The sequence below is a fragment of the Dipodomys merriami genome, unplaced genomic scaffold (assembly GCF_024711535.1).
Source record: "Dipodomys merriami isolate MVZ:Mamm:240054 unplaced genomic scaffold, mDipMer1.0.p SCAF_534, whole genome shotgun sequence".
Classification (NCBI taxonomy): domain Eukaryota; kingdom Metazoa; phylum Chordata; class Mammalia; order Rodentia; family Heteromyidae; genus Dipodomys; species Dipodomys merriami.
This window is the reverse complement of record NW_027206107.1, coordinates 706,151-732,909: the sequence shown is the minus strand read 5'-3', so window position 1 is coordinate 732,909 and position 26,759 is coordinate 706,151. Positions and strand designations below refer to the sequence as shown.

The 26,759-nt window shown below is 49.4% G+C and overlaps 1 protein-coding gene across 6 annotated transcripts in view; it reads right to left on the bottom strand.

Annotated features, from left to right (window-relative positions):
• LOC138811552 (signal-induced proliferation-associated 1-like protein 3) overlaps positions 1–26,759 on the bottom strand; it is a 159,468-nt gene that overhangs the window by 15,170 nt on the left and 117,539 nt on the right. For all 6 annotated transcript variants that reach the window (XM_069999320.1, XM_069999315.1, XM_069999314.1 and 3 more), the window contains 8 exons: positions 25,675–26,251; positions 22,064–22,338; positions 21,071–21,322; positions 20,246–20,383; positions 15,836–15,963; positions 11,492–11,610; positions 9,316–9,740; positions 1,597–1,818 (listed from right to left, as the gene is read on the bottom strand). In XM_069999320.1, coding sequence (XP_069855421.1) covers positions 1,597–1,818; positions 9,316–9,740; positions 11,492–11,610; positions 15,836–15,963; positions 20,246–20,383; positions 21,071–21,322; positions 22,064–22,338; positions 25,675–26,251 — 2,136 coding nt within the window. The remainder of the gene's footprint in view (positions 1–1,596; positions 1,819–9,315; positions 9,741–11,491; positions 11,611–15,835; positions 15,964–20,245; positions 20,384–21,070; positions 21,323–22,063; positions 22,339–25,674; positions 26,252–26,759) is intronic.

Here is a 26,759-nt window from a genome sequence, read left to right as displayed (position 1 = left end):
CATTGAGATACCACCTCACCACAGTTAGAATGGCTAAAATCAAGAACTCTAATAACAACAGATGCTGGATGGGATGCCGACAGAAAGGAACCCTACTGCATTGTTGGTGGGAGTGTAAACTTGTTCAACCACTTTGGAAAGCAGTATGGAGGTTCCTCAAAAGACTCCACATAGAGCTCCTCTATGACCCAGCAATCCCACTTTTGGGCATTTACCCAAATGTTTACAAACAAGACCACACTAAAGCTACCAGCATGACTATGTTTATTGCAGCATTATTTACCATAGCTAAGATATGGAACCAACCCAGATGTCCCTCAGTAGATGAGTGGATCAAGAAAAAAAAAAAAAGTGTTGGGGTTGGAACCCAGGGTCCTTGTGAATGCTGGGCCAGCACTCCACCACTGAGCCCCACTCCAGTCCTACCCTAGTCCTACCCTCTCCTCTCTTTGCTCTGTAGCAAAACGCCTCAAATGAGGTGCTCAGTTCAGCCTTTCTGACACCTCAGGTGACCTTCAAGGCTTGATCTTGTACTTAGTTCTCAGGCTCGTCCAATCCAACCTCCTGGTCTCTTATGGCTTCTACCCTGGGCTCCTTTTGCTGGCAGTGCCATGTCAGCCTCGTTTCCTGGCTCCGCTTTGTCCACTTCAATCCCTCTCTGCTGGGCTCCAAGTCCCTCTTCCTTTGCCTTTGGTCTGGCATGTCCAGAGCCCCCCATGCCCATGCCGTGCCCCTCAGCTCAGTTGAGTATCTGTCCTCCATTTCTCTCCTACTATACTACCCTGTCGGAAAGGCCTGGGTGCTGGCTTCAGACATTATCCCAGGTCCATCCCCTCTCCCCCTTCCCCTACATCTGGACAGCAGCAATTCAGGGCTCCTTGTGGGTTGCTCTGTATGTAGTGACAGGGATGCTGTAAGTAAACAATTCAGGCCATGTCTGGCCTGTTCCATACCATCTAGTGGCTCAGTGGCACTTAGAGCAGATGCCAAAGCCCTTAACTACAGCTCCCAAGCTCTTCCGTGGTCGGTCCCTGTTGCTGCTGTCACCTCACATCCCATCACCCTCCTCATCCACACGGCTGAAGCCACACAGACCCTCCATCCACAGCAGATATGTGCTCCTGCCTCAGGGTCTTTGCATGTGTTCTTCCTCAGCCTGAATTTCTTTCTTCCTTTCTTTTTGTGTTGGCCTTGGGACTTGAACTCAGGACCTGGATGCTGTCCCTGAGCTTTTTTTTTTTTTTTTGCTCAAGCCATCACTCTATCACTTGAGCCACAGAACCATTTGCTGCTTTTTTGGAGATTAGGTTTTCATGGACTTTCCTGCCCAGACTGGCTTCAGACCAGATCTCAGATCTCAGGTGTGAGCCATCAGTGCTTTCCTGCCTGAATTTCCTCATCCACTCGCCAGGTACTCCTACTTTACTTCCTATCACCCCAGCCCGTGCCAGCTCCCCAAAGCCAGGGGCCTTTGTCTTCTTGCTCACAGCTGTATCCTCAGTTTGTGGATCCCCACAGTCATCTTTTCAGTGAGAGTCAGGCATGATCGTCCTATTGTATCAGAGACTCGGGGCTACACCGCACACAGGCACTTACTTTTTGGGGTCAGTAAAAGGGAGTGGCCGTGGTGGGGGCTCGTCCGTTCTCTTCCACCCTGTTGGATGCTTATTACGCACAGGCTGCTTGGAGAAGAAGGACTTGGGGACAGAGGTGGAGAGCTGGAAGGGGCTGGACTGAGCCAGCTGAGAGGCCCGAGGTGTCTCTGCACTGGCTGTTTTGTAAACCTGAGCAGGGTAGCCAGCCCTGGAGCCCATGTCACTGCAAAGACAAAGGAAAAGAAAGTTCACTTATGAGAAGGATACAAATATTTGATTTTTTTTTTTTTTGGCAGGGGGAGGGTGGAGGGTTCCAGGATTGGAGATTGAACTCAGGGCCTTGAGCTCTCATTCACAGGGTGGTACCCTACCACTTGAGTCATGAAAACCCACTGCTTTGTGGGTAAGAGCAGAGAGAACTTGTGGCATTTTGGCCTAGGGCTGCCTGCCCACCTTCCCTGGCTTGATGGATACGGCAGTTCTTCCAGAGCAGAACTTTTGGGATAGCATCAAGGGTACACCAAGACTTAAACATGCGTTTTACAAAGGGGAGGAGAACAAGGGGCTGGAGAAATAATGGTTGAAGAAGTCTTAAATCTGGCTAACCTAAACTCCCCCCCTCCAAAAAAACCCCCCCATATTAGTTTACTCATCTATGAAGCTCAACACTCCCCAAGTAGGATAAATACGAAGACATTTATACCTAAAAAACAAAACAAACACACCTGGAAGTTAAACTCTAAGATGAAAATTTTAAAAGGCATTGAGAGACAGAGGATTCTTTTTTTTTTTTTTTTTTCCCTGGGTCTGGTCATGGGGCCTGAACTCTGGGCCTGGGCACTGTCCCTCAGCTCTTCAGCTCAAAGCTAGTGCTCTACCACTTGAGCCACAGCGCCACTTCCGGCTTTTTTCTTTTTTGCTTATGTGGTGCTGAGGAATCGAACCCAGGGCCTCATGCATGCAAGGCAAGTGCTCTACCACTGAGCCACCTTCCCAGCCCGAGAGACAGAGGATTCTAACATACACAATTATCATTTACTGATTAAAAGTAAAGTAGAAGTAAGACATACATTTCTTCTAGTTGAGCTGGGGTTTTGTTTCTTGTGGCTAGCACTGTCATGACCACCTGTCTTTAGGCTCTTCTAGCAAAGCAGGGCCTTGACAGTTATTCCCCAGGACACGAGGGCCATCTCAGCCTGAGGGGTGCTCCCTCTCACACCTCACAGATCATGAGTGCCATGGCAGGTGCCAGGTGTGCTTCCCAGATGGAGTCTTCACCCCCATCTGCAGTGACCAGTGAGAATGTTCCTTCATGTACTTGGGATCTCCCTGGGCCTCAGAATCGACTAATGGCAAGGTTGATGAGGACATGGACTCTGATGTCTGCTTAGCCAGGTCTCAAGCCCAGCTCCAACTAGCATTAATGGCTTCTGGGTCATCCCTCATCCTCAGGGATGGTTTCCTCCTCTGAGAAACGAGCCAGCAACAATACCTGTCCTATAGATCACACAATTAAGTGCTCAGCCCAGGGCTCTGGCCCTGTTCTCCCAGCTGCAGCTCTGAGGGAGATGGTGTGTTTCAGGGCTTGAAGCTCTGCTAGGGGCTCAGACAGGACTAGGGTACAGGAGAGGTAGTGTCCTGCTCTGCCCTCCACCCACCTTCAACCAGAGGCCATGTGATTATGTTGTATATCTTTTTTTTGTTTTTGTTTTTTGGTTAGTTGTGGGGCCTGGGTGCTGTCCCTCAGCTCTTCAGCTCAAGGTTAGCACTCTACCACTTGAGCCACAGCGCCACTTCCATTTTTCTGGTGGTTAATTGGAGATAGGAGTCTCACGGCCTTTCCTGCCCGGGATGGCTTTGAACTGTGATCCTCACCTCTCAGGGTCCTGAGTAGCTAGGATTATAGGCATGAGCCACTGGTGCCCAGCTATGTTTTATATCTTAAAGAAGTAAATCTAGAAGAAAAGGGTTTGTGGCTTACGTAAGAGCTGGAAACCAGAGGCAGGAGGGAGGGGCCCCATTGCTGTGCCTGTGTGCACTGTGGCTTGTCCATGTGGGTCTGGGGGCTCTGACAGGTTCTAATGGAGACTCAGGATGGACAACAGCACAAAGACAAGGTGTGGCAGCAGTGACACAGCCAGGCCTTGTTTTCAGCCCCTCCCTCAGGCACCACCTCACTGAATGGCTCTGTAACAATGAAGCAGAAACTACCGCTAGCATATTTCAAGTGGGGAAGCAGAGGCCCAGACTTAAGAATTTGTCTCCAGTGACACAGTTGGAAGGGACCGAGCAAGGATGCAAACCTCGGCTCTCAACAAGTCATATATATAATACAAGCCAATAAAACAGCAGCAGCTGCTATTTCCGTACCCAGCTATGTCTCAGGCCCTGCTGCAAGCTCTTTAAATTCACAGTTTTAAGTCACAGTTCATCCTCGCAACCTCAGGCCGTGGTTCTCATGATTGGCCCATTCCATAGATGTGAAGCTGAGCCTGGACATAGGCAGGGAGACACAGAACCAGGAAGTAATACCACTTGCTTCCACAGCCCAGCCAAGCCATCATGTGCTGTTTGGTAGATGCCTGGTTTAGCCCTGGAACAGTCCTTTTTTTTTTTGTGGCACTCAGAATTGAACTCAGGTCTCACTCTTGCTAGGCAGATACTCTACCACCTGAGTCAGGCCTCCAGATCTTTTGGTCTTGGTTACTTTTTGGAAGGAACATCTGACTTTTTATGCCCAGGAAGGGCTGGGCTGTGATCCTGCTACTTGTGGTTCCCCTGCCGCTGGGGATCACTGGAAATGATGGGGGAGAGAAAAGGACTTTTGTGAACTTTTATTTCCAGGCTGGCTTTGAACCATGATCCCACCCCCAGCTCTGCCTCCCACATAGCTAGGATTATGGGCTTAAGCCACTGCACCCCACTTGGACCAGTCTTGCTTCTCTCCCTGATATCTGCCCTGGGCTCCAGTTGGCCCAGTCCCAGCACGGGGCTAGAATTGGCAGACTTCAGGGTAGGATCCAGGAAGGGCCAACCTTGTGACCTGAGAAGCAGAAATGATAGGTCTTCAAGGATGTGGAAACAAAGGATAAAGACTTAAAATAGAGCCTTGTTTGACAACTGCTGGCACCTCTACCTGGGCTCACCTGTCAGAGCCATTGAAACAGCCTTCCCTCATCCTCCCAGACTCCTCACCACAGCCAAAGGGGCTGTGTAAGGCCTCACTCTATCTGCGATGACAACTCTGCTCCAGCCACACAAGGCACTATCCCTCAAATATGCAGAAACATTTCTACCTCAGGACCTTTGTACTATCCCTTTACTCCATTGCTTTCTCCCTCAAACTGCCTAAGTTCTAGTTTCTAGTTTCCAAACTGGCTAAGTAGGCCTGTGTGACCCCAACCTCTTAACTATTGCAGGCAGGGAAGCCCCATGGACCCCAGGGCTCCCAGATTACCTTTTAGAGCTGTGCCCAGACGGAATTCCGAAGACTGCTGGCCCAGCCCCGGGAAGCGAAGCCACGTGCTTCCTGCCTGCGGGAACGCCCAGCTGCGTCAGCTCCACGTGGAGCGGACTCTGCTTGCTCTGCTCTGCACGGCTCTGACAGATTGCTCTGGAAACCAGAAGGCTCTGGCGTGTGTGCTGCCTCAGGGCAGGGTGGGGCCAGGTGGCTGCCCGCCTGAGCCGGCTCGGCCCTCAGTGGTGCTCACAGAAGGCACTGGCGCCTGGCAGTAAGCCTGGCAGCCAGGCTTCCATGACGAGCGTCTGGGGGGAGTGTCTGTGAAGTCGCTGAAGTCATGGATGGGCACCAACTGCTACAAGCAGGGGCTGGAGCCAGGGAAGGGAGAGGGTGGGGTTCTCTAAGTGGGTATTGAAGCCCATCACTGTCCTCCTCTAAACAGTCCATTTCCCAAAGAGAGGCCCAGTGACTCCCCCCACCCTCCTCTACTTGAGTCAGGGTAGCCAGGAACTATATCCATCCTCTTGTCTCAGCCTTCTAAGTGCTGAAGTTTTGGCATGTGCCACCACACCTGGCCAAGTGGTCCTCTAAAAAACATGTCAAGTTGTAAGCTCAAATGCCTCCATGGCACCCACATCCCCCGGTATTAAATTGTCATGTCTAACATAGTGATAATCTTGCTGGAACTGGGCTCTGACCACCACGACAATCTGACCTCTTTCAATGCTCCTTGCCCTGCCCTGCCTCCACTGAGGCTACCTCCTAGTACAATTTACTCATGGACTTTGGTCATTATTTGCTTGCTGTCTCCCCAGGTCTACTAGGTCTGGTGTCCGGCAGTGGGCCTTGCTCTTCAGCTCCTGCTCTACCACTTGAGCCACAGCACCACTTCCGGCTTTTTTTCTTTCTGCATATGTGGTGCTGAGGAATCGAACCCAGGGCCTCATGCGTGCAAGGCAAGTGCTCTACCACTGGGCCACCTTGCCAGCCCCCAAAGAGACATTCTTATTAACATTCTTCTGTTCATCTGAGGTCAGCCTTTTTTAAATTTTTTGTCGGTAATAGGGCTTGAACTCTGGGCCTGGGCACTGTCCCTCAGCTCTTCAGCTCAAGGCTAGCACTCTACCACTTGAGCTACAACACCACTTCCGGTTTTCTGGTGGTTTATTGGCGATAAGAGTTTCACGGACTTTCCCAGCTGGCTTTGAACCACAACCTCAGATCTCAGCCCCCTAAGTAGCTAGGATTACAGGCGTGAGCCACAGGCGCCCAGCTAATTTTATTTATTATTATTATTATTATTTTTTGGGGGGGGTCTAGTCGTGGGGCCTGAACTCTGGGCCTGGGCGCTGTCCCTCAGCTCTTCAGCTCAAGGCTAGCACTCTACCACTTGAGCCACAGCGCCACTTCCGGCTTTTTTTTTCTCCTGCTTATGTGGTGCTGAGGAATTGAACCCAGTGCCTCAAGCATTCAAGTCAAGCCCTCTACCACTGAGCCACCTTCCCAGCCCTCAGCTAATTTTTTTTATTTAAATAATCTTCACTCAATCATAGTTACCTTCAGCCTGAAAGCTACTGCTGTGTACTGCTCTAAGGGCTTTTTTTTTTTTTTTTTTTTAAACTTATTTAGTGTTGGGGGAGCTGTATTGGAGACTGAACTCAGACCTTGAGCTTGCTAGGTATGCCAGTGCTCTACTACTTGGGCCATATCCCAGGTTCTTTTGCTTTAAACTCTTGTTTTTCAGATTTGCATTAACTACCAAGTACGCCTTGAACTTCAGCCTCTAGAGTAGCTAGGATTACAGGATTGCACAGCTACAACTGGCTCATTTAAACTTGGCCACATCACCCTGAGGTATGTGATTTATCCTTGATTTCACAGGTAGGGAAACTGAGGCTCAGAGAGGTCAAATCACTTAACCAGGACCAAGGCACGATGTGACAAGTCAGGGTATGGATGGGAAACCCTTTTCCGGCCTCAAAAAAACAAACCTATAACAATTTAAGAGCAGACATTTCCCTCCCCACACCACCCAAATCACCTCTACCACCCCATTTTGGGAAACACTGTTCCACACTAAAGCCCCGTTGCCTAGGAGAAAACTTCAGGAAGCGGCTTTAATGAGTAGATAAGAATGATTTGCAATTAGCATCAATTGTCTGTATGCAAATTAAAGCTCCCAACCACAGGGCACTCTTTTTGTAGCAGGAGGCTCTCCTCCCATTTGTTCTCTCTACTTGTGGGCTCTATAAATCCTTCTAGAAGACACTGGGTAATTTTGTACCCACCCCCTGCCTCAGCTTCCACTACTCTGGGCATAATTGCCTTTACATCAGATTTCAAAATGCTGTAATTACTTAGGATCACCAACATGGGTCTATGCCCAGAATGGGGGCCACTACAGTCGAAGCCAGAGTACCCCCCACCCTCTTGCAGACTTTCTTGGCCCCAGATCCCTGTCCTTTAGGTGGGTGCAGTTCTGAATTTGTCTCAGCAATGATCGAGCTGTCATCTGGGTGAGGGCTGAGGCCTTGTTTAAATTTATTATTTCTCCTCAGCTCCAGCCTAGGTCTGGGATGGAACAGATCTCCAAGAAATATTCACAAGTGAAATGAATGGATGAATAATTCAGTGAGTAGAGGAGCTGTTCAGCAGTCTTCAAGCCCAGAAGATTGAGAACTATTTTTCTAGGGAGAGGCAGAGACTTCACTTGGTTTCCTTTCCCTCCCTCCTACCAACCCCCATCCCCTGCCACCCCCACTGCTGTTTCCTCCTCTGCCCTTCTGAGTGCCTTCAGGAGCTCCTTGGTTCATGGCACCCAGGGTGAGTGCTGCCAGTCAACTATGGTGCCTTTCAAAGCTGTCAAGAGTCATGCAGAGACACTGCACAGTCACGACATCATTCAGATCGACAAGATCCAATCAAGGGCGGTATACACAGAAAGGTCAAGGATCATTCTGGAAACCACTGCTTTCACCTTTTTGACACAAGTATCATTATGCAGAAATAGATTCAAACACTGAACTTCTACTGGGAGCTGTGGTCCCAGGGCTGGAAGCTACTGCCCAGGATAGACAACGAAGCCACTGGCCCAGGAAGTGGGGAAGGCATTGGCTAGAGCGGCCAGCCCTGGGGACACTATGTAGTAAAACTTGTTGGGGCTGCTTCTCTGAGAGGTCCTATCAAGCCTATGCTGGCAGTTGGGTAAACCCATTCACCTCCTTCTGGCCACTTTCCTTCTAGCAGGGGCCAGATGCTGCACTAACAGCATTGGCATAAAACAATTGAATATTCTTGCCTAGCGGGTAGATCAGCTCACAATGCTCACTAAAGAATACTAGCTACCTGGGAGTTGGAGATCAGGGGATTGCATCTGAGGTCAGACCAGGTATAGAAGTTCACAAGATTCCGTCTCGGTCAATGGCTGGGTACAGAGGTATGTTCCTACCCATCCCAGAGACAAAGGGAAGCACCTATAGGAGGACTGCAATCCCTGACAGTCCAAGTAGTAAGCGAAACCCTATTCTGACTCTACAGAGACTGACAGAGTGCTTACTGAGCAAGCAGGAGGCCCTGAGTACAAATAAACAAGGCAAATTATTTATTGCTTCCCCTCCCCCTATCAGAAACTTCAAGTGGGGCCCAACAGTCTGCACTGACTAAACAACAGGGATGGGTTGAGGATCAGTGCTTTACATTATGGGGCTGGAAGACCAAACCAAGCCTGTAGCTGTGATGGGCCATGACCCCTACTAGTGCACAGAAGCGGGACAACCTTTCCTGTTACCTGTCTCTCCCTTTGCTAGCCTCCTACCCCTGTTGGCCACCTGGAGACCAGGGGTGCCAGTATGTGAAGAAGGTGGGGAGGAAGTTGCAGAGAGCCAGGTCTTGAGGCCTCCATGGGCTGCTGTGCCAGACCTGCTGCTCCAGTCCAGCTCTGCCCTCCCTGGATGCCACGGCCAAAGACAACCACACTCCTAACTGATACAGGCTGTGACCCTCAGAAAGCATAAAAATCCACTGGTCTCAGCAAAACAAGAAGTGAGAGGCAGAATCAAAGTGAGACAGACAGGCAGGGGCACTGATCGATGGGCAGCAGGAAGTAGCCCATGAGCCTCTCAATTCCACGAGCAAAACGAGTGTGTAAGCACCTCCAAGAGTAAGCACAATTCTGGGAAGGAGAACTCAACCATCAGGACTGTGGGGATGTGGAAGGTGGCTGGGACTTCTGGAAGACCTGGGCTAGGGGCAGTGCCTTACCTGGGTTGCCTTGGTGGGTCTCGGCTGCCCCCGGCCAGGCCTGTGGGGGTGCTGGCGCCTGAGGAGTACAGTTTCGGCCGGTAGCCCTTGCCCTGGCCAGCAACTGCGGGGGTCGGGGAGACCTCCCGCCGCCTGTCTGCGTGGTGGGGCCTTGCAGCGGACTCTCGGCCACCACACAGACCAATACTTCCAGGAGGCTTGTGTGGCTTGGTGGGCCGTGGCACTTTGGCCAGGGACATGCAGCTGGGGCTGGAGGTATAGAGCGTGGTGTCAATGCCGCTGTCACTGGAGCCGCCCTTGGAGAGGGGGTCTTGCTCGGGCTCCAAGGGGTCCAAAGGGTCAAACCAGCGTTCGTCGCTGTGGCTGCTGGACGCATTGCTGGACAGGGTATTGCTGCTGGAATGGCTGGAGTACTGAGGTTCGCCCTAGAAGGCAAGGACAGGCGTCACCCCAGACAGCTTCTAAGCCTGGCTCCTACTTCCCAGCCATGTTACCCCAGGCAAGGGATTTACCTTTCCTCTGCCTCAGTTTCCACATGTGTAAGAATGGCAAGGAGGGTAGAATAAGTAAGTGCCTTGTGGGGTGCTCAGAGGAAGAGCTGACATTCATAGGTGATGTATATATCCCACACCTCAGATTCAATGTGCCTCAAGCTGGGCTCGGCCCATCTCCACAGCACACCACCTTCCTCTAGTGTGGCTTGGATGCTCTGGACTCACCCTTGGCCCAGCCTGCTCCCCCTCTACCTCTAACTCCACTCTGGTCCTGCCTACCACTGCAACCCACAGGCCCTCTCTGTACTGCATCATATCCTTTCCCCTGGTACTGCATGTCTTGCTCAGGGGAAAAGCCAGTACACATAGAATACCAGGTCTTGATGGGAATAGCACCTGTTCTGCTCACCTCACCTGCTCCCTCTAGACCACTCTATTCTAGCCACATTGGCCTTCTTGCTGTCCACTAAGCACGCAGAGCATAGTCCACCTCAGGTCCTTTGCACTTATTTTTCCTGATGCTTCACCATTCTTCCCTAGGCTATTTTCATGGTTTATTTCCTATTTCATTCCAGGTTTGGCTTAATGTCACCTCCTCACTGACCACATTATCTTAAAAGTTGGTCACTGAATTGGGCTTCGTTTTTCTTCTATAGCAAGGAGTTATCGCTACACATTTTTGCTCATCTGTTCACTGCTTGTTTTCCCCTCTGGGATAAAGACAGGGGCTCATATCCTTTTCATTATTGTGAGGGGGGCTGGGAAGGTGGCTCAGTGGTAGAGTGCTTGCCTCACATGCATGTTCGATTCCTCAGCATCAAATAAACAGAAAAAGCTGAAAGTGGTGGAGGGTCCCAGTATCTACCATACTGTGAGTATGGGCAACAGGACTGACAAGAGCTCCAATGACATATACAACTACATTTCCCAGCCTGCCTTGCAGGAATAGAGTGCAGGCAATGAAAGTGGGAGTGATTTCATGCCATTTCCAGGCCTCTAAGCCAGGATAAAAACCTCTCACCGGGCTGGGGAAGATGGCTCAGTGGTAGAGCGCTTGCCTTGCATGCCTGAGGCCCTGAGTTCGATTCCTCAGCACCACATAAGCAAAAAGAAAAAAGCCAGAAGTGGCGCTGTGGCTCAAGTGGTAGAGTGCTAGCCTTGAGCTGAAGAGCTGAGGGACAGCGCCCAGGCCCAGAGTTCAGGCCCCATGACTGGACCCAAAAAAAAAAAAAAAAAACCTCTCATTCCCCTCTCTTCCTCTCAATCTGAAGAGAACTCAGCAGAGCCATGAGGGAGAAGGAGCCTGGGTCCCCACCAACCCTGTGGAAAGATGCTCACTGAAGATCTGTACTGCATTGCTATAGGACAAGGACATGAACTTGTACTGTTTGAGGTCTAGGGGCTCATTTACCAGGACTGATGTAGTGATAAGAAAACAGGCTTGGGAGGTAAAGGGATTTACTCAAGATGGCCAGCTGAGGAGGGCTGGAGTGAAGCTGTGAGCCTGTCTGGCTCAGACCATACTCTAGACCAAGCATCTGGCCTACTCAGGACAGATGGGAAGGTGAAGGATGAGCTGCAGGTAGTGTATCATGAAGAGGCCACACCCCAAGAGAGCTGCCCAGCCTTGCAGGCTGTTCCACTCCCTGGGTGGGGCCAGGTGAGACGGATTCAGGACTCACTTTGGAATGCCTGTTGGGGGAATCTTTGCCTGCCACATCCTGCCTGGAGGTGTGCTTGCTCCCACTGCTTCCCGCCATGGCTGACAGTCGGGCCTGGGCTGGCACATGCCACAAAGGCTCTGCAGGACAAGAGACACAGCAGTGGTTAGAGGGTGACACAGGCCAGGGTCTGAAAAAACAACAACTGGGTTGTAAATATGGTTTCATGTCCTACCCCTCTGGCCAGCCTGCTCACCCAAGGTACAACCCCCATCAACCTAAGCCGTGGGGTACAGCACACTCAGAAGCCGCCAACATTCGCTGAGCACTTACTGTACCCAGGCACCAACCCAAGAGCCCTATGCAGATTCAATCGTTTAACAACATACAACAATCTACCACCATCCCCAAATGAGGCCCAGCACAATTCCAGTCTCACTGGCCTGGTAGATTTTTTTTCTTTTGTAAATTACTTGTCCATCTCCCTCCTTCATTCTTCTATGGGACCAATTATCTATTATCTTATTGGCTACTAGAGGTGGTTTTTTTTTTTTTTTTTTTGTCGTGGGGCTTGAACTCTGGGCACTATCCCTCAGCTCTTTAGCTCAAGGCAAGTGCTCTACCACTTGAGCCATAGAGCCATTTAAGGTTTTCTGAGTGGTTTACTGGAGATGAGAGTCTCACAGACTTTCCTGCCTGGGCTGGCTTTGAACTGTGATCCTCAGATCTCAGCTTCCTGAGTAGCTAGGAATAGGTGTGAGCCACCAACGCCCAGCAAGAGTTTTTTTTTGCATATGTAAGGCAGCAGTCCTTTGATGGAAAATGTATATAACTTAACGAATCCAAATTAGTGGTACTACTGGGATTTGAACTCAGCGCCTTGTGCTTGTTAGACCGGCACTCCAGCACTCAAGCCATGCCCCTGGCCCTTTCTGCTTTGTTTTTTTTTGCCTATGGCTACCTTTGGACCATCTACTTAGGCCTCCTTCATAGTTGAGATTACAAGCACAAACCACTACACCTGCTTTGTTGGTTAAGATGGGGTCTCAATAACTTTTTCACCTGAGCTGGCCTCCTACTGCCATCCTCCTGAGTTGCTGAGATTACAGGTGTGCACCACCATTTCCAGTACCCCGAAATGGAATCATAACAAACATCCTACTACTGGGCTGGGAAGGTGGCTCAGTGGTAGAGCGCTTGCCTTGCATGCCTGAGGCCCTGGGTTCGATTCCTCAGCACCACATAAGCAAAAAGAAAAAAGCCGAAATGGCGCTGTGGCTCAAGTGGTAGAGCGCTAGCCTTGAGTTGAAGAGCTGAGGGACAGTGCCCAGGCCCAGAGTTCAGGCCCCACGACTGACCAGATCCGCCCCCCCCAAAAAAAAACAAAAAAAAACAAAAAAAAATCCTACTACTTTTCAGAAGGAAGGAATGTACAATACACAGAACAACGCTGGGTACATGACAGTCACACAAAACCAGGTTGCTGATAATCCTGTTCACTTGACCTGTGCATGCAGGGCAAAGCCTTGTTTCTGTCCATGGCCTTTGATCTTTGCCATCCATCCTTCATCTATCCTTTAGCTGAGTCTAGACTTCCTGATGATTTCTAAGCATAGATTCTCCTAAAGTGTGTGTGTGTGTGTGTGTGTGTGTGTGTGTGTGTGTGTGTGTGTGTGTGTGTGTGTGTGTGTGTGTGTGTGTGTGTGTGTGTGTGTGTGTGTGTGTGTGTGTGTGTGTGTGTGGATTGGTTACTTTATAACAAAATTCTAAGTGAGAGGAACTGAACTCAAGGAGGCAGAGGGAGGAAAAGGGAAGACAATCCTCAGTTTCTGTGACACCTATCTGAGGTCCATGGAGTGCTGGAAAATGTCCTCTCCATTTTACACTCTGGTGTAATGAAACAGCCAAGTAACACTTTTCTCTTTTCCTGAACTGAGTGGAAAAAAGAGAAAGATCCAAATCTGTCTAACAGCTGAGATGGGAGACTTGCAGGCAGTGCTGAGCCCTCTGAGAAGGAGCAAGCGGTACCCTCAGGCCCCCACCAGCAGCAGGACAGCAGGAACATGAGGCAGACCTATTTGCATGAAGTCAAGAACCATGGGCCGACCAGCGCTGGAGGCTCATGCCTGTCATCCTAGCTACTCAGAAGGCTAAGATTTTAGGATTATGGTTCAAAGAAATCCCAGGTAGAGGGCTGGGAAGGTGGCTCAATGGTAGAGTGCTTGCCTTGCATGCATGAGGCTCTGGGTTCAATTCCTCAGCACCACATAAGCAAAAAGAAAAAAGCCAGAAGTGGTGCTGTGGCTCAAGTGGTAGAGCACTAGCCTTGAGCTGAAGAGCTGAGGGACAGCGCCTAAGCCCAGAGTTCTGGCCCCACGACCGGACCAAAAAAAAAAAAAGAAATCCCAGGTATAGGAGTCTAGAGTACTCTTATCTCCAATTAACCAACAAAAAGCCAGTAGTGGAGCTGTGGCTCAAGTGGTAGAGAGCCAGACTGGAGTGAAAAAGCTAAGAGATAGTACCTAAGCTCTGCCAGGAAATTCTCCAGGCTAGTAAATCCTGGGCTATGAAGCACTGTGCTGGGGAGCTGATGAGGTACACATGGATACCATCCTGGCTGTCTGAATATCCTCACATCCCCCAACAGGAGCTCTCCAGATCTTCCTCTCCCAGGGCAATGCATTATCTTTTGTGTTCACTCTACCCATTCCTCTGGAATTCTCAGGCTTCAAATGTATATGTAAGTATTGTGTGCACACAATCAACAAATTTATTTTATTTATTTATTTTTTTTGTCGGTCGTGGGGCTTGAACTCTGGGCCTGGGCGCTGTCCCTCAGCTCTTCAGCTCAAAGCCAGCACTCTACCACTTGAGCTACAGCGCCACTTCCGGTTTTGTGGTAGTTTATTGGAGATAGGAGTCTCACGGTCTCTCCTGCCCGGGCTGGCTTTGAACCGCAATCCTCAGATCTCAGCCTCCTGAGTAGCTAGGATTACAGGCGTGAACCACCAGCGCCCGGCTAATCAACAAATTTATATATGTGACAATAAACATGAAAAGATGCTCAATCCTATCAGTGATTAGCAAAATGCAAATTAGGCCAGAATGGCGGTACCCGCCTGTCATCCCAACATCATAGAAGATATAGGTAGGGAGATTACAATAAGGTCAACCCTAGATTAAAGCATGAGACCCTAGCTGAAAAGTAATTTTTTTTTTTTGCGTCCGGTCGTGGGCCCCGAACTCTGGGCCTGGGCGCTGTCCCTCAGCTCTTCAGCTCAAGGCTAGCGTTCTACCACTTGAGCCACAGCGCCACTTCTGGCTTTTTTCTTTTTGCTTATGTGGTGCTGAGGAATCGAACCCAGGGTCTCAGGCATGCAAGGCAAGCGCTCTACCACTGAGCCACCTTCCCAGCCTGAAAAGTAATTAAAATAAAAAGGGCTGTGAACATGACTTAAATGGAAGAGTATTTGCAAGCTTGAGGCTCTGAGTTCAAATCCTAGTACCACCAAAAAGAGAAAAATACAAATTAAATTAAAAATATAAATACAAATTAAAATATCAAACCAGCACTGAAGAGACCAAGGCAGGAGGACTGCTAGTTTGAGGCCAGCCTAGGATACACACAATGAGTCCAGGGCACATAAGGAGACCCTGTCACAACACTAACTATGTTGTTAGCGAGAGCAGTAAATGGCTTCATCACTTGGGGAAATTGTGTGTGGCAGTTTCTTTAAAAGATAGTGAAACACCTGATCCTGATGGAGCAGTTCTACTCCTAGGAAAAAAATGTTCTTTAAGAAACAGAGGCAGGGGGCTGGGAATGTGGCTTAGTGGCAGAGTGCTTGCCTAGCAAGCATGAAGCCCTGGGTTGGAATGATTCCTCAGTACCACATACACAGAAAAAGCTGGAAGTGGCGCTGTGGCTCAAGTGGTAGAGTGCTAGCCTTGAGCAAAAGAAGCTCAGGGACAGCGCCCAGGCCCTGAGTTCCAGCCCCAGGATTGGCAAAAAAAAAAAAAGAAAAAAGGAAAAAAAAAAAAGAAACAGATTCAGGAGGTTGGAGGCATGGTTCATGCGGTGGAGTGTCAGCCAATGATTGGAAATATTAGATCAAGAGTTTGAATCCTGGTCATGGACATGAAGAAGGAAGGAGAATTAAAGGAAAAGGAGGTAAAGGAGAAGGAGGACAAGAAAGAAGAAAAAAGAAATAATAAGAAGAGACACAGCAAGAGAAGCCAGATTCACAGTACAAAATATATACAGCATAATTTGACATTCAATGGGACCCAAAGCCAGGCAGGCTGGGAGGGGATGTCACCTCTCAAACCTTGAATAAGAGAGTGGCTGGGGCTCAGGGGACCTACCTGGCTTCTGGCGTTCCATGGTACTCTCCTGGCTGGTCAGGCCGCCCGAGGAGGAGTCACCACTGGACATCCCATCGTGGCAAAAGTGTGGATCAAAGGAAAGCAGTGGGTGCGGGGCGGCAGCATACCTGCAGGGAGCAAAGGGACACAAGCACAGGTCAGTGTCAAAACCACAGGCGCCTATGACTTGCTCAGCAGTGGCTCCGCTGTGGACTGGGGCGACAAGCCTGCTGGCAAGGCTGTCTGAGCAAGCCTGGAAATTGCTATTAACTGAGGCTCAGGATGAGGCTCGCCTGGGAAGCTTGCCAGTGAAAGCGGCGTCAGCAGGAGCACAGGGCACTGTAGGTTCCTTGGGGAAAGAGGACTCAAGAGTCACTTGGGTCTACATCCCTGCCCTTGGTGGCCCTGGACACAGGCTATAGGATGGGTGAGCTACCTGGCATTGCCAGGAGCTACCACCCCAGGTTCTCTTTCTCTTTGAGGGAGCAGGCTGGGTCAGACAGCTGGGTAGGCTGTGGTTTCCCAGCTCACCACTGCCCCTTGCCAAACCAGGTGTGGTCACTTTCTTCCTAGCCTCAGTTTCCCTGGTTGTCAAGAGGTCATCCCAGCAGGCCTTTGTCACAGCACTCAGTCAGGGCTGACACATGGCACTGTGAGTGGTGACAATCAGCCCACAGAAGAGCAATCTGTGTCCTTTTCAGGCAAGTGTCCATTGATTTGAGCTGAATTTTTCTATGAAAAAAGATGTTAGGCATCATCTGCCTTTGGGACTGGTGAGTGGGAGTCACCAAAGCTGTCCCCAGACAGAGATCCTGCTAGAAGAAGACTCTGTATCTCCCCCCTCCCCCAACCCAAGGAAGGCCAAGATCTAAGGGAGGTGGTGGCAGAGGGCTTTCCCTGTGGTTCATGTGCCACCGAGGTTCTCTATGCCATGGGGTGCATTGTGTGTGTGAATGCCTCCCTGTGTCCAGTTTGCCTTGAGTCAGAACTGGGGCTCCAAAGATCATTGATCTGGGAAAGCTGAGTCCTTGGGGGCAGGCAGGACAGTTTTGTTTTGTTTTGTTTTTTTGTCAGTTGTGGGGCTTGAACTCTGGGCTTGGGCGCTGTCCCTGCTTTCTTCAGCTCAAGGCAAGTGCTCTACCACTTAAGCCACAGCACCACTTCTGGTTTTTTAGTGGTTTATTGGCTTTAATACATGATCCTCAGATCTCAGCCTCCTGAGTAGCTAGCATTACAGGCATGAGCCACTGGAGCCTGGCTTCAGACAGGACAGTTTTGGGGTTTCAGGATAACCCTCTAGGATCACAAGCCCATGTTCTTATCAACTCTGCTTATGGAAACAGTGACCTCAGCTAAGAGATGTTGCCTTGCTGAACCTCAGTTTCCCCTCTAAAATGAGCTAAGTCAGCAGCCTCCTGGAGCTGCTGGGAGGACTCCAAGATCAAGCACATAGATGGATGGGGTGGACTTGCAAACAGGTGCAGAGAAAGAGGCCCATTAGTCCTCCTCCTCTTTTCTTTTGGCTACACCAGCATTTAAATTCAGGGCTTCCCACTTGCTAGGCAGATGCTCTACATGGCTTGAGCAATACCTCCAGCTCCTTCCCCCCTATTAATTGAAACAATTTTTTTTTGGGGGGGGTGTGTTGGTCGTGGGGCTTGAACTCTGGGCCTGGACGCTGTCCCTCAGCTCTTCAGCTCAAGGTGAGCACTCTACCACCTGAGCCACAGCGTCATTTCTGGTTTTCTGGTGGTTAATTGGAGATAAGTCTCACAGACTTTCCTGCCTGGGCTGGCTTTGAACCTTGATCCTCAGATCTCAGCCTCCAGAGTAGCTAGGATTATAAATGTGAGCCATCGGCGCCTGGCTAAAACAATTTTTTTGGGGGGGTCTGGTCGTGGGGCCTGAACTCTGGACTTGGGCACTGTCCCTCAGCTCTTCAGCTCAAGGCTAGTGCTCTACCACTTGAGCCACAGCGCCACTTCCGGCTTTTTTTTTCTTTTTGCTTATGTGGTGCTGAGGAATTGAACCCAGGGCCTCATACATGCCCAGCCCCTAAAACAATTTTTTTTTTTTTGCAGAGTTGGATTTTTTTTTTTTTTTTGCAGGGCTTTGCACATACTAGGTACATGCACCACTACTTTAGCCCACACGCAATTTTTGCTTTAAAGAGCAAAAGTAATATAGTGGAAGCCAGTTCCTAATAAATGGTGCCAGACCAAATCAGGTATCCAGAGGCAAAAAAAAAAAAAAAAGAACCTCATCCCAAACCTTTCACCTGATAAAAGCCAGCTTAAAATAGATCAAGAACCTAAATGTCTAACAGTAAAGCCTTTAAGGAAAACAAAACAGAAACACACACAACACACAAGGAAATCTGACCCAGCACTAGGCAGAGATTTGGATAACTCCAAACATATGCTTCACAATAGGAAAATAAATGGCACTTTGAACCACATCAAAATTAAGAAGTTTTAGTCTAAGAAAATCCCATAAAGATGAAAAAAAAAGGCTGTGGAGTGTAGTACATGACTATAATCCAAGCTACTCTAGAAATGCAAAGTAAGATCCTGCTTGAAAAACAAACTAAAAGTAGAAGGGTTCAAGTGGAACACTGCTTATCTAGTAAACATGAGGCCCTACGTTTGATCCCCAGGAGAGACAGAAAAAAAATTATCCATGTATCTATCTGAAAATAAAATCTTGTGAATAGGAGAAAAAAAGATAGAGACTGGGAGAAAATAAGATGGGCACTGCTGGCTTACACCTGTAATCCTAGCTATTCAGGAGGTTGAGAGCTGAGGATCATGTTTCAAAGCCAGCCTGTACAAGAAAGTCTGTGCAATATCGAACTCACAACTCAGATAGCAAGTTCGAGTTCCAGTCTTGGAAGAAAAGAAATAGGCAAAAGATATGCATAGAGATTTCGAGGGAGATGATAACTAGATGGCAAATTAGCACACGAAAAAATGTTCTACTTCGTTAGCCATCAGAAAAATGCAAATTCAAGCCACAATGACATGTCACCACAAACCCATCAGAATAGCTAAAATGAAATATAGCAACAACACCAAATGGTAGTGAGAATGTGGAGAAACTGGATCATTCATACGCTGCTGGTGGGAATATAAAATGGACTTAGCATATGGTAAGCAATTGTACTCTTGGGCATTTATCCCAAATGAAAACTTATTTTCTTACAGAAACTTGTATGCCTGAGGTACTGTTCATAGTATGAATATTTGTGACAGTATACACTCAGCATCCAAATGTCTTCCAAGGGGATGAGGGGTTAAACTGTGGTATATCCATACCACAGTTACAAACTCAGTAAGAGCTGACAATGATACCTGAAACAACATGGATGAACCTCAAGGACCTTGTGCCTAGTGAAGAAAACAATACTAGATCCCTTTCACGTAACATTCATTAATCACAGTTAAGAGATGGAGTATAGATAAATGGCTTCCAAGGGTTACCAATGCAGTAGCTATGAATAGAACATAAGGAGTCTTGTGGCGATGCTTGTGATAAAACTGCACAGAACTACGTGTGTGCATGGAAGCACGGATGGCTTCTAAGTAAAAGCCATGGCCTGTATTACTGAAATTTTTTATTTATTTATTTTTTGTGGGTTGTGGGGCCTGCCTGAACTCTGGGCCTGGGCACTGTCCCTCAGCTCTTCAGCTCAAGGCTAGCACTCTATCACTTGAGCTACAGCACCATTTCCAGCTTTTTCTGCTTATGTGGTGCTGAGGAATTGAACTCAGAACCTCATGTATGCCAGGCAAGCATGCTACCACTGAGTCACTTTCCCAACCCCTCCCTTTTTATTTTTGAGACATAGTTTTGCCATACAGCCCAGGCCAGCCTCAAACTGTTGGTCCTCCCACCCTAGCCTTATAAATGCTGGTATCAGAGTTCTTTGCCACCATGCCTGGCTTGTGCTTTTGCTTGGCTTTTCACACTCAAGGCTGGTACTCTACTACTGGAACCACTGCTAGTTTTTTGCTGGCTGACCAGTGATAAAGAGTCTCAGTCCTGCCCAGGCTGGCTTTGAACCTCAATCCTCAGATTTCAGCCTCTTGGGTAACTAGGATTACAGACGTGAGCCACTGTGCCTGGGTGAAGCTTCTTTTTTTTGTGCCACTATTGGGGCTTGAACTCAGGGCCTCATGCTCTCCTTTAGCTTTTTCACACAAGGTTGGTGCTCTACTACTTAAGCCACAGCTCTGCTTGAAATTTTCATGTGAAACATTAAATGTCAGACCCTCGGGGAGTCTTCTGATGAGCTTAAGTACAGAAACATCATATCAAATGAAAAATAAAGTTGTGGGAATGGATTTCCTGGAAAAGAAGGATTCATAGTTTCCATTAGATTCCACATTCTTAACAAGAAGAGATTCTGACCTTTCTGGGGATGGCTTGTATCTGGCGTAGGTGGCTGAGCCGGGGGTGGAGAAGCTCCCAGAAGGTTGTCGGTAGGGAGGGACTCTGTCGGCCCCTGCTGGTGATGCTGTGTATGGAGTTTCTGGGAAGCTGACAGGCCTGGAAGAGAGGAACACAGCATGGTGAGGGGAGGACTTCTCTAGTCTTCAAAGAGCCTCTCTTCCTGGCTCAGTGGCCAGCCTAAGACCAGTTTCTGCAAGGGCTTCAAAGGCTGGTTCTTGTCCCTTTCTTGGGACAAAATGGCCCTCTGCCAGTTGGAGTCACTGGGGACAGAATCCAGATTCTTCCTCTGAACCATACCCCTAGCCCTCTTTATCTTTTTATATAGAATGTATTCAAGAGCATACTTGGGATTAAATACCATCATCATCGAACTCTCCAAAGTAATCACTCATTCCAAGGAATGGATGAGGGTAGTGACGCCAGCTGGGGTCTTCATTCCTCCACTGCCCCTAAGAAGTCACTGTCCTACAATTTGTGCTTATCCTTTAGGTGAACTCTAATACACTTGGCATGAGAGAATTCCAACCTGAGACCCAGGCCCTTCTCAAGTTTAAAGAGGGAGGGAGGGAGCGAAGAAAGGAAGGAAGGAAGGAAGGAAGGAAGGAAGAGAGGGAAGGAAGGGTGGAAGGGAGGTAAGGAGGGAGGGAGAAGGCTCAAAGAGGCAGAAGGGTAAGAGGGCAGGTGGACTGACTGAAAAGAGAACAGAATACAGGAAGGAGAGGTGAAGGACAGCTGTGGTGGGTAGGAGATGGGGTGATGGGGATTCCCTCTGAGGATTCTTACCTTTTGTTGTGCAGTGGCTGCGACTCCCGGAAGGGGACCATGGAAGTTTGCTTCGGGAGCCGACTCAGGGACTGGGCATGACCAGGAGTGGCTGGGGTGGCCCACTTGGAGGCTGGCAGGGAGTTGTGGGATGCAGGCCCACTCCACTGCCAGGGTGCATTGCTGCGATAGGGGGGCCGGCCCCCAGGAGTGGTGCTTTCTGGCTCAGCCTTGGACTCCGAGGTGTTCATGTCATAGGTCTCCGGCCACCCCCTAGGAAGAACTTCATTACTAGGGAGGCTCCAAGCAACCAGAACATAGGCCTGATGCCAAGGAGGGGCCTTGTCTATACTGGGCTAGGTTTTGCTGGCCAAATCTGAGCCATGATGGCCTATTTAAAGGTAACCTTTAAATTAGAGCCTGAAACTTAGCAGCTCAGAGTTCTAGGACAGGGCCCAATACAGGGGTTGTGACAGCCAGACCTGTTTCTCATCTCCCTTCCTCCTAGCCCCTCCCCTTTCTGGCCCAGGCCTCCAGTTGGCCAGTACCCCTAAGCATCAGCCTGGCCCCCCAGAGCAGTACTTAGGCAGGAAAGGCAGATGCCCTCTGAATCAAAGGACACAGTCTCTGTCTTGTTCTAGAGAATCTCAAAGGCTGTTGGAAGAGGAGCAGGTGACCTACTTTGCAGAGTGGTTTAAAAAAAAAAAAGCTACAAGATCCAGAGCCTTGAAATAGATATAGAGCAGTCCATGACTCCTCCCTTCAGACCTAGCTGGCACATGTACTGGCTCTGCTGGGAAGACCCAAGGCTGGGCTCAAGGGGATACTGTGGAGGTGATATGTAATAGTGCACATATGAAGAGCTTAGAGCGGGAAGCTGCACACAGGTGTCCACTCTTATGCCATCACCATCACCATTTCCCCTGCCCAGTCATCTAGTCCCTTGTACTACAGCCTTTGGTGGCCAGGCCACCAAAGCTCTGAGCTTTCCACCACTCAGGCCAATGCCCTTACCTTCGAGGTGTACCATCCTCGAAAGGTGGGATGATGACCACCTTTACAGTAACAGAGGTGCGCAGCAGGTCAATCATCTGGTCATGTGTCAGTGTGACCACAGCCACCTTGCAGATCTCCACCAGTCGGCTACCTTGCCGGAGGCCAGCCTGCCAGGCAAACCCATAGTCCTCCACCTCAGCCACCGTCCCGTCGTACTTCACATGGAAGCCCAGCTGCCCCAGCCCATTCCGCCGAAGGGTCATGTCCACTGTCTCCCAGCCATTGGTCATCACCTGAGGGTAACAGGCAGGAGGGAGGCTCAGCTGTTTGGTTACCACCTCTGGAGTGTCCTTATCAGGATGCCTGAGATTAAACCCTTGCTGACTCCCGTCTGTCCTAGGTGGTGCCAGAAGGCCATAGGGGGCGAGCATCACCTGGTCCCAGCTCAGGCTCCTGGATTCTGGACAGAAAATGTGCTCCCTCCTGCTGCCACCCTGCCCAAGCACATTCTGTGGGGCTGATGCTGATGTGTGTCAGGCACTAGGCTAGGCCCATTCAATGCTGATCCCACTTATGTGCACTTTGCTCATTACGATGCATGTATAGCTCCCCCCCCTCCTGCTCCTGGTGCCAGTCCTCGAGCGTCTTTCTCAAGGTTATCTCTCTACCACATGAGCTATAGCTCCACTTTTTGGCTTTTTGGTAATTAACTGGAGATAAGGGCTTCACAGGGTTTCCTGATTGGGCTGGCTTCGAACTGTGATCCTGAGATCTGTCTCAGGATTAGAGGTGTGAGCCACCAGCACTTAGCTGTACTTCTTTCTTTATAAACAAGGCTCCCTCTTTCTTCATTAGGATAACTCTTACTCATCTCAGCGTGGCCCTCCCACAAGCTTGGGAACAATGTCAGCAGGGATGTGAACTGTGGGTGTTAGAGCCAAATGGTGTATTTTGAGTTCCATCTGAAGGGGGCACCTATCACCCTACTAGTGAATGTGGGCTTAAGAAAGTCAGACTCCTCCGTTTTTGTCAGAAGCCAGATTCATGGTAAACTCTGTTAAGCTTGGCTATCTATGTCTGAGGCTTTAGCTTGGCCGTGGATTGAACCTGTCCTTACCTAATTTAGTTCTCTACAGGAGGTTCTCCTGACATTCTCAACACCCTTTTTTGTTGTTGATGGTGTTATTGGAGGTGGCACCAGGGCCTTGTACATGCTAAGTGTATGCTCTGTCACTGAGTTTCACCCACAGCTGCTCAACACCTTCCTTTTTAACCTCTTGGCATTTACCGCTTGTCTTGATGTCTACCTGGGATGGCAGTCCCATGAAGGCAGGCCTGGGCTGTTAGGGTGATCATTGTATCCAAACATCGCTGATCCGTGGGCTATATGACTAACAGATGAAGGGATGTGGTTGCTTGGGGGACGTTCAGGGTCCACAGCAGGATGTGGATGGCGCACATGCAGGATGTTATAGGGTTAAAGATGGCCTGGGCTTCACAGGGGATGGCCCATGTCACTATGGGGTTCCTCAGTAAGCTTGGAGGTACTGAGACTGGGGATGGGGGATAGCTATTGCAAAGAGCTCTGAAAGGACTGTGCTAACAGTAGGCACGGGGGTGGGCATGGGACAGAGTAGGACTGACAGGATGTGGGTAAACCATGAAACCTGGCACAGGACCTGGCATGGTCCCCGCTCAAGAAATGAGAGTTGTGGTGAAGACTCTGTGTGGAGCACAGGAGGTAGGGGATCAGATCACTGAGTCCCATGTGGGGAATACCACAGCAGAAGGCTCTGGCAAAAATCTGAGAGAGAGAAGGGCAGCTTCTACTAGGGTGGAGGCATCAGGAGGAGAAGCAGCAGCTGAGGCTGCCTAGGGAGGTGAAGTTGGTAGATGGGCTGTGGGTACCAGAGCAAGAGGAGCCTAGTCTGATGCTGAGGCTTCTGACCTTCTGATATAGGAAGGATGGACTTGGCCTCTAAGAGACAGAAGACCTGACAGGACGGAAGGAGCAGCAGCTTGCATGACATGTGACTGACATCCCCAGTCCTAGGTTTCTTTTTTTCAGGGTTCTTTTTTTTTTTGGGGGGGCAGTACTGTGGTTTGAACTCAGGGTTTGCTAAGCAGGTACTCTACTGCTTGAGTCACACCTTTAACTTTTTTTTTTTTTTGGGGTCTGGTCGTAGGGCCTGAACTCTGGGCCTGGGCGCTGTCCCTCAGCTCTTCAGCTCAAGGCTAGCGCTCTACCACTTGAGCCACAGTGCCACTTCTGACTTTTTTCTTTTTTCTTATGTGGTGCTGAGGAATCGAACCCAGGGCCTCAGGCATGCAAGGCAAGTGCTCTACCACTGAGCCACCTTCCCAAACCTTTCTTTTTTGTTGTTGGTAGTGGGACTTGAACTCTGGGCCTGGGCGCTGTCCCTCAGCTCTTCGGCTCAAGGCTAACACTCTACCACTTGAGCTACAGCGCCACTTCCAGTTTTCTGGTGGTTTACTGGAGATAAGTCTCACGGCCTTGCCTGCTTGAGCTGGCTTTGAACCTTGATCCTCAGATCTCAGCCTCCTGAGTAGCTAGGATTACAGTTGTGAACCACCAGCGCCCGGCTCACACCTTTAACTTTTTGTTCTTATTGTTCTAGAGATGGGCTATTGCTTTTTGCCTAAGCAGGCCTAGAATGCAATCCTCCCTTTTATGTTTTCTGATATAGACGAGATGACAGTGTATACCACCATGCCCAGCTTTTCCTGTTGAGATGTGATACACAAATTTTTTTGTCTAGATTGGCTTGGAACCACAATCCTCCTTATCTTCCCAAATAGCTGAGGATTACATGAGCCACCATGCCCAACTACCAGTGAGCTTTTTTGTGTATGCTAGTCCTGTAGCTTGAACTCAGTGCCTGGGTGCTGTCCCTGAGCTTTTGTGTTCAAGGGTGGTGCTCTACCACTTAAGCCACAGCTCTACTTCTGGCTTTCTGGTGGTTCATTGAAGATAAAAATCCCATTTACTTTCTTGCCTTTGCTGGCTTTGAGCTGTGATCCTCAGATCTCAGCTTCCTAAGTAGTCAAGATTATAGGCATGTGCCATTGGTGCCTGGTTTACCACTTACATTTTTTTTTGTTGTTGTTGATAGTGGGGCTTGAATTCTGGGCCGGGGAGCTGTCCCTAGGCTCTTCAGCTCAAGGCTAGCATTCTACTACTTGAGCCAAAGCGCCACTTCCAGTTTTCTGAGTTGTTTATTGGAGATAAGAGTCTCACAGCCTTTCCTGCCAGGCTGGCTTTGATCCATGAGCCTCAGATCTCAGCCTCCTGAGCAGCTAAGATTACAGATGTGAGCCACTAGTGCCTGGCTACCACTTACATTTTTAACCTAAGTTTAAACTTGTATTTCCTATCAACTCTAGGATCAATAAGCATGTCTTCTGTCCTTTTGAGGTGAAGGCATGGAAAGCCATAGCTCTCTGGCCTACACCTTCTCCTGGAAGTAGGCCTCACCATACCTACAGTGGGACAATTCTGACTTTCTTAAGGCTGACTTGTCCCAGACTGACTGAATGGAGGAATGTATTTTCAGAGGCCACTGCCAACCACGGGAACTGGTACACCACTGCTGAGCCTTCCCTCTTACCTTTAGTCTTTGGACAATTTCCCTTATGTCCTCCACAGAGCCCTCTGCGGCCTGTAGGAAGATGTGGTCCCCTCGGCCATAAAAGATTTTCAGTGTTGAGGAGTCTGGGGTCCAGCCAATGACATCCCCACAGTAGCAGTTGAACACTACTTCCTTGGTGCGTAGGTCCAGGAGCACCACAAACTCATTGGAAATTCCCAAAATGCAGTCAATTTCTACCCCCTGGGCATAGTCCTGAGCTGCTACCCGCCAAGCGATGGCCCCTGCACTGTGTTGCTCAGCGCCTGCCCGGGCTTTTGTCTTCTCCTTCTTCTTGGAGGTCAGGGAGATGAGGTTGAACTTGCCAGAGGAGTCGATGGGGGTGTTGGAGACACAGTTTTCAGCCAGGTCTTTGAGGTACTCCTGGCGGGTCCTGGTGGCCATGGTGTGGAACTTGTCAGACTTGTGTGCAGCATTCTCAGCGTTAATCACCTTGGCTAGCAAAAAGTCTCTGAAGACATCAGATTTGCGGAATGTGGTTCCATTGGGAATAGGGGGGCCAAAAGGAGGAGCATCTTTGGATCGGGTCACCGCCATGCTGAGAAGGAAGAAGTTATTAAGACATGGAAAGAAAAGCACTAAGATCTTCAAAAAAAAAGGTCAGATCAAAAGTAGGAGTTCCCCCCCCCCCCCCACAAGTGATTGGTCTTTGGGCAGACCATCCCCTCTTCCCACCGCCCCCCCGATTGTGGGGCTGAACTCTGAGCCTGGGCACTACCCCTGAACTCTTCTGCTCAAGGCTAGTGCTCTACCACTTGAGCCACAGCGCCACTTCTGGTTTTTTTTTCTGCTTATGTGGTGCTGAGGAATCGAACCCAGGACCTCATGCATGCAAGGCAAGCGCTCTACCACTGAGCCACCTTCCCAGCCCCTGGGCAGACCATTTCTAGGGTATTCAGTCAAGGTCAGGGGAAGATAGCTTTCAGAATGCTTACCCTGCATGTGTGTAAGTTGGTGTAAAGAACAAGCCACATCCTTCAGGTGCTGATATATTTTATTTGTCCTCTATGGAAACCTCAGCCTGTGAGTACTGAGAGCTCCTATTG